Source organism: Balaenoptera ricei, chromosome 7, assembly GCF_028023285.1.
Source record: "Balaenoptera ricei isolate mBalRic1 chromosome 7, mBalRic1.hap2, whole genome shotgun sequence".
Taxonomy (NCBI): Eukaryota; Metazoa; Chordata; class Mammalia; order Artiodactyla; family Balaenopteridae; genus Balaenoptera; species Balaenoptera ricei.
Window position 1 is genome coordinate 94,943,696 of NC_082645.1, and position 7,970 is coordinate 94,951,665.

The 7,970-nt window shown below is 38.2% G+C and overlaps 1 protein-coding gene across 3 annotated transcripts in view; it reads left to right on the forward strand.

Annotated features, from left to right (window-relative positions):
• UNC80 (unc-80 homolog, NALCN channel complex subunit) overlaps window positions 1-3,221 on the forward strand; it is a 233,754-nt gene extending 230,533 nt beyond the window's left edge. For all 3 annotated transcript variants that reach the window (XM_059927385.1, XM_059927384.1, XM_059927387.1), the window contains 3 exons: window positions 487-598; window positions 1,577-1,776; window positions 2,955-3,221. In XM_059927385.1, the coding sequence (XP_059783368.1) occupies window positions 487-598; window positions 1,577-1,776; window positions 2,955-3,221 (579 nt within the window). The remainder of the gene's footprint in view (window positions 1-486; window positions 599-1,576; window positions 1,777-2,954) is intronic.
• The last annotated feature ends 4,749 nt before the right edge of the window (window positions 3,222-7,970 follow it).

Consider the following 7,970-nt stretch of genomic DNA (forward strand, 5'->3'; position numbering starts at 1 on the left):
CTAAATGAGGCTTTGTGCTGTTGCTTTGATGGGAGCATCCCAGCACTGATTTGGAGACCAGACATTTTCCCAGTACCTGAGGTGTTTTTCATCAGCCTCCCCTTGAGAGTTAGCATATGTTCAGCTACAGATTTTAGATGAGCAAAGGCTGATTGGTAAGCAATCATTGTTAGTTTTGTATCCTTAAATTCACTGAAATTCTCACTGTGACTATTGCAAATGATGTTAATGTTCATAGGATATATAAAGGAGTAATAATCATAAGATAGAAGTGGCTAAGGGGATGCCAGAATCAAATACCTACTTGTATTTAAATATGCAGAAAGAAGTTTATTTTATTGGCTATGAATGTTGAGGAATAACCATAAGACTCCACGGAGACCCACAAAGAAGGGAATAAACCATAGTCAGAATCCTCTGAGCTCAGTCTTTCCTCCCAGGCAGTTACACCCTTCTTGCTAGCTTTCTTCTGCCTGTTCTCTTTAGCTAAGACGTCCTCTACTATCACGTCAGAAGACTCAGACTGAACCCAGAAACCGCCATGGGGCTCGGCTGTCAACCACCCGCAGGAGCATTCAACCTAAAACGAAGCCATCTGGTGAGGCCTCCTGTGTCCCTTCTGACTACACATTGACACGCTGCCCCGCCACACAGCCAGGAAGGCCTGCAGAGACTGAGCTCATGCAGATAAGCACACCTTTGGGGAGCCACTAGGAAAAGGGACGAAATTTCCCAGGAAACTTGAGTGCCTTTTTTTCTCTCACCTTCCCCAATTCCATCCCTCCCCTCATGCACCTAGGGAAATGGAACAGTCCAAGGTAAACCACAAATGCTATGAAATTTGATGATAGAAGATTCTGTTTCATTTACCCAAGCCAGGAAATGGGTTTGTTATATGTCTTACTGAAGACAAAGGAATGATGAATAATAGGGACTTTTAAATCTTGTTGGCAGTTGTTATGAGCAATGACCAAGTTCACTTAATGATCTATGCCAATTTTGTTTTTATGTAAAAACTATTTATGTGAAAAGGCTATTTAAAAAAATTTTTTTAAATAAATTTATTTTTTTATTTATACTATTTATTTCTGGCTGTGTTGGGTCTTCGTTGCTGTGCGCAGGCTTTCTATAATTGCGGCGAGTGGGCTTCTCGTTGCAGTGGCTTCTCTTGTTGCGAAGCACGGGCCCTAGGCGCGTGGGCTTCAGTAGTTGTGGCACGCGGGCTCAGTAGTTGTGGTGCATGGGCTTAGTTGCTCCACGGCATGTGGGATCTTCCCGGACCAGGGCTCAAACCCGTGTCCCCTACGTTGGCAGGCGGATTCTTGACTGCTGCGCCACCAGGGAAGTCCCTGAAAAGGCTATTTTATGCAAAAATGATTTTTGTACCCAAGTCCTAGTCTTTGTAAGAAGGTGAAATCAATACATATACATAATAGTCTAATATGCTCTCATTTACTGATAAACCAGCAATGTCTTTACTAAGAAAAGTCAGGAGACACTTGTTAAAACTAATTATTAAGCACTGCCAACCTACTTTCCTCCTCTTCCTATTTACTGCTCTACTTCTGACCTATAGCGGATCAGAAACGATCTGTGACCTTCATCGAGGCTCAGGCGGAGCCAGCTGGTGCCCCAACAGACATGCTTCCTGCCACAGGCCAGCCACAGGGCTGCAGCCCAGCCCCATCCAGGAAACCAGACGGAAAGGACAAACCAGTGCTCACGTCTTCCCCCGCCACTGTTGTTGCTGACCTTCACAGCCTGTCTCCCAAGCAGGTGAGGGCACTGGAGAAACAGGCAAGTCTTGCTCCTTGCATACTTCTGTCTGGGAACCATTGAGATATGCCGATGTCATCCACATAACTTAAGTCTGGGTCTGTAATGTTTTGTTAGACAGACACTGGTCCTGTCATCATGAAAAAATAAAAACTGTGAAGTATATGGCCAAGAATACATCTACTTAAGAAGGCGTAAGAGAAATCTTCATACTCTTTGTTATGAAAACCCTAAGAAGAAATATTTCATAGTTAAAATAACCATTGAAAACCAGTATATAATACATGTTTGACAGTTCAATTTAAAAAAATATATAAATAAAGTTACCAATTTAGATGAAGCCTTTAAATATAGAACCTTCTGAACCCTGTGAGAGGAACTTTTGTTTTGATCTTTTTCGTCGTTGTTTTGATATTTTCTTGTTGTTTTAATTTTTTTCCCTTTTTTTAAAAAAATTATTTATTTATTTTTGGTTGTGTTGGGTCTTTGTTGCTGCGCGGGCTTTCTCTAGTTGCAGTGAGCGGGGGCTACTCTTCATTGCGGTGTGTGGGCTTCTCATTGTGGTGGCTTCTCTTGTGGAGCATGGGCTCTAGGCGTGCGTGGGCTTCAGTAGTTGTGGCACACGGGCTCAGTAGTTGTGGCTCGTGGGCTCTAGAGCGCAGGCTCAGTAGTTGTGGCTCACGGGCTTAGTTGCTCTGCGGCATGTGGGATCTTCCCGGACCAGGGCTCGAACCCGTGTCCCCTGCATTGGCAGGTGGATTCTTAACCACTGCGCCACCAGGGAAGTCCCTTTTTCCCTGCTTTTGATTTTCATCATTAAGTTCCCATGAGTCCCACATTCTTCTCATGTGGTGTTTAAAGAAAGCTAAGGGGCAATACACTATATACGTTTGTAAAGTCTTTAATGGTTAAAAAGCATTGTAATACCATTGTCTCATTTTTATCCTCACAGTCTACAGGATAAGTGGGGCAAAATATTATGCTCATGCAACAGGTTAGAAAACTGAGGCTTAGAAAGTTGGAAGGGCCTAGATGTGGTCTCACATATACCAAAGGCTAAAACTGGGTCCACCCTTGGGATTCCTTGTCCAGTTACAGCTGTACAACAAACATTCTTTGATCCTTTTCCCTAGTACCCATCCTACCTTTCCATGATGTTATGATCCTTTTGGTCATAGGGTGAGAGCCTCCCAGCTGAAGAAGGAGAAAAGAAGGAGGACACAGAAATACAAGGTGCTACAGCACATAGTCCCCTCTCTACTCAACTCTCAGACCCTGATGACTTCACAGGCCTTGAGACATCTATCCTCCTACAGCACGGAGACACTGTCCTTCACATCAGTGAGGAAAATGGCATGGAGAACCCCCTCCTGTCCAGTCAGTTCCCTTTTACTCCCACTGAGCTGGGGGAGACTGAGGTAGACCTAGATGAGTCTCATGTTTAATTCTGTACCTTTTAAGAGTTGTAGGTGTAGACAAGATGTGGAAGGGATCACTTTGCTAAAAGTTGAAAACTTGCACTTGGAAAAGATGAAAACATAGCACTTTACACTCAATGGGTAGCACAAATCCCAGTGGATTTTGCTGTCGACGTGCATATTGTTTCATAAACATCTTTTAAAAATCAATGGCTAAGATGGTTTGGTTGTGTGAAGACCATAAAATCTAGGGAGGAATAAAGGGAAAAAGCCATTTCACTGCACATTGTTTATGATTCAAGAAGCCTTGAGCAGTTGAAGATGTATACTATTACAGAGCTGCTTACCTAGGAATATTAACAAATAATGTGTTCTAAAAAGAGAAAGCAATTTTTTGAGGTTACATTATACATCTCATGCAAATGTTTATTTTTCTAATTTCAAAATCATTAAATCAGGTGGCTGTACAAGTAGCAATTTACATAAAAGTAATCAATAAGGAAAATATTAGTTTGGGGAAACTTGATAGCAAATAAGCCTGCAGCCATTTTTTTTTTTTTTTTTGATCAACAATACAGCCGTTTAGAAGAAGAAAAAATACTATTTTTAGAGCTGTGGACTCTTCAATACTTATTTTTTAACTGTCATTTTCATTGCATATTGTAAATCAAAATGCTAATGCCATAAGATCATTCCATTTCATAACACATTAGAGAATATTCTAGAAATTATCAGACATAATTCTGAACTAAGAAGAACCTAAATAGCCTATACTATAATAAAAATTAAATGTAAATATAATAGCTAGAAAGAGATGGTATTCCTACTTCTAGTCCTGACTACATCAATGCCAAGATTGGGAGATACTGGGAAATGTGATTACTTTCCCTTACAGTGTCCTGTGCCTGCCCTTGATGGCATATTTTCAGATATTATATTAAGGTTAGTGTTGTTAGAATTGGTTCAATGAAATAACTTTTTCTCAATGTTAACAATATTCATATCCTTTAGATATTAAGTTTATGAAGAAAAAATATAAAGTGAGCAATTTCTCTATAGACAGAGCTTGTATATTTTACTTTAACTTGAAGTTCAGTTACTTCAAGAAAAGTATAAAACTTGGCTTGTGAGGCTATATCTAGTGTGTTATTGATCCTATAGCAGGGCTTGGCATCATGTAGTTCAAGATTAAATTTCAAAACTTTAACAGTTTACATCAGAAAACTGTTACATAACTTCTAAGTGTATAAAAACTCATATATATATATATATGTAAATTGGTATGGTGGTGAGGGAGTGTGTGTTTTCTAGTCCTCAAGCTAAAGTTTAGACTGTGATTACATTGCAATGAATTTGGAACCCATTCTGTACACTTAAACTTTGACTACATTGGCTATGATATGGTATATGTATATATAAAGGAGACCTCCTAAACCCACCCAAATCACAAAGGAAACTTATTTTTCTCTTAGAATTGCTTATTAAACAGGCATTGTTTTTAATGTGATATATACTTTCAAATATAATTTGGGGTTTTGGTCTCATTCACTAATAGAATGAAAGATATCTGTGAGTTAAAGGACAAAACTAAAAATTTCAAATCTAAAATTTCAGAAAGCAGAGGTGGTAAATGGCCTCATCTATGTTTTACAATATTTTCAGGACATTTACACTTAATGCTGAGTTCTCAAATGCAGAAATATACATATATAAGTGGTTTTATGATTCTTTCTAAGCTGATATATTTCGCCTGTTAAAAATTATGCTGCTCCCTTAGTGTTAGAGGCCTTATGTTTGGTAATTACAAGTGTCTGTGCTATATGAGTCTCTATATATGTGCGTGTTTTGTTCCAGTTTCTTGATTCTTGACTCAAATTCTCTATGTATAATCGTATCAAATATTTAAAAAGTAAAAGAGTCAAAGAAGATTGTTAAATATCTGACCAGAATCCTATATACCTTTATATATATTTAAAAAGTATTGGGATGTTTTGAACATGACTATGCTGGCCTGTCTGCCTTTTACCCTGATTCCTTCACTCTAGTGTTATGGAAGTCTACTGGAAACTTTTTCAATAAGCTAAGTAATGTTGTACCTTGCAAAAAAGCCTCCACTCTGACAAACAGGGCCTTATAGAGTGGGAATGTTTTCATACTGGGACTATGGAGATTTTGCAGATGTGTACATCTGTTCCATTTAAGGTGCCCTTAAACGTGTTGAATGTAATGTGTTAAATGTTTATGTGTAATTGATAAAATATCTATATGTATGTGCATAAGACTGTCACAAGATGTATTCTCAGGAATACTGTTACCTGGAGTTTGAAGGAATAATTATTTAAAAAAACAAAAAAAAGTCAGGCAAGATTAGAAAAAGTTCAAGATAAGTAACAATTTTTTGTAATTCAAAATATTATTGAGTATATGACTAAAAGTTAATTATTACATATGATAAATATAGTATTGGTAATAGATCATTTATTAAGCTATGATTCTTAATATTTATCTTGTTCAGAGGAAAATTAAAACAGACACCTACTTCCCATGTATAAAAAATTGGACTCAACCAAGAGGTTGCTTCTTCTGAAATTAACTTTTGAGAGACCTTAGAATAAGCATGTATCATCCACGATAGTGGGTGTAGATTTACTCAGATTCAATTAAAGCAGTTCAAATTCTGGATACAGCATTTTATACAGCAAAACATTTTACTTTCATTTTTCAGTGTTTGCTGCTTTCTGTAATTCTATTAGATAAGTTGTTTTTTTCCAAAAAGGAAACTGAGTTATTGAGTGCATTGGGGCAAGGCACTGAGAACTACGGTGTCAAAAGGCATAAATGGGCATAGCAATGCTGGAGGAAAAAAAATCTGTGGAGTTTTGGGGTCTGATTAGGGCCTGTTGAGTAGGCTGGAAGTAACTGATTTGCTATTTCAAGCCTCCAAGAGTACCTTAGGCAGGATGATATCTCCTCCTTCTTGAGTTATCTATCCCTCCGGTCAATGAAAAACATTCTCCAGTCTGCTGTCCAGCTCTGAGAGTATCTGAGACAGGAATAGAGTGTATATAGGGACCTACAGGGAAGAAAGGGTCATAAATAAAATGACAGTCCAAATTAGAAATTAAATATCCTTCCTCAAGTTATACATGAGACTAATAGTCTCCGGAATTTGCTGCTATCACACCTAGTCATGCTGTTGCCCTGTGACCTCACACTTCCAATTCCACGGCCTTGTCTTGGCAGTGAATAGAAAGCCCCACATCCTCATTTACTTCAGTGGATCCTAACTGCAGCATTTCAGAAACAAAGTTTGGTTTGACACTCAGGAGAATAAAAACAAGTTTAGGGCAGAATGTATCTGGAAAAACTTAAGACAAATGTTCTTATGTTATTTTAGGATCATTTAGGATTACAGATCAATGTACCTCCATATTTTTCAAAAGTCACTGTGACTGCAGGATGAAAATCCTTTATTAGCCATTTTATAGGTAAAAACAAAAGATTGACTACACAGCCAACGTCCCTCAGATGACTATAAAGTTTGTTATGAATACTGAATGACCAAAGAGCATGGAAAAAATGCATATGAATAAATACTGAAATGTTTATGAAAGATATTTATGAAAGATAAGACTTCTGTGTTTGAATATGCACATATAATAGAATAAATCTAAAAACATTTAAGATGCCTGATTGAGTTTCGTTTCTCATTTTTCAACATAGGGAATAGGTTAACTCATTCAGGAAAGTGTTCATTTTAGATCCCTGGGGTGTGCTTTTGTTTTGGATCCCTGGAGCTCACCTTGATATCTCTCCTCAACCCTCATAGTCCGGCCTGAGGTCACCCTTCAATTGGACACCTCCAATTCCTTCCTCCTATTCCAAATGAGCTCCATTCTACTCATGCTTTCCATCCCTAACTTTCAAAATAAAGCAGAATGGGCATATTGGGAGACAAGTTCCCCAGTGTGACTTCTCTGCCCAGGTATGACCGGCTGGAATGACTGGTAGATTTCCCAGGAGGAATGTTAAGGACCAGGTTATGCGCTGAATGTGGCCAGAACCACTATGGGATACAAGTTTACCACCAGTTCTTTTATACAAAGTGCTCTATCCTTACCCTCTAAGTTATGCTCTTGCTAAATCCTGTTTTTTTTTTTCCCCCTCCCATGAATTTGTTACCTGAGAAACTGTGTTCCCCTCTTGGTGGGAGTCGAGCCAAAAGACACAACCAAGCCAAAGATCAGGAGAAGGACCTATTACTTGCAGCAAGAAAGGAGAACACGGGGGATCTCTCCCAAAGCAGTGTCTTCCCAACAGCAAAATTGGGTAAGTTTTATGCTAAGGGTACATGCCTATTGATGAAGGGGCTTGGGCTGCGGACAGAGTCCAAGATTAAGTGGATTGAAGTCATGAGGGTCAGAAAAGGTCAACGTATCATCTCTTAAGTTCCTGTTGATCTGGTGGTTGAGGCTTTAGGCTGATCATGTCCATTGAAAAGAACTGGTTGAATTTACAACCGATTCACTATCTTCGCTATTGTTACTTCTCTTGCCTGATAACAGGTGTTTGTTTCTGCATTCTTTGTCCCCTTAAGATCATTAATTACTATACAAAAGAATCTGAAAAAGAATACATATATGTATATATACACCCAAATATAGAACTATATATAACTATATATAACTATATATAATATATATATATATATAATTGAATCACTTTGCTGTACATCAGGAAGTAACACAACATTGTAAATCAACTATACTTTAATAA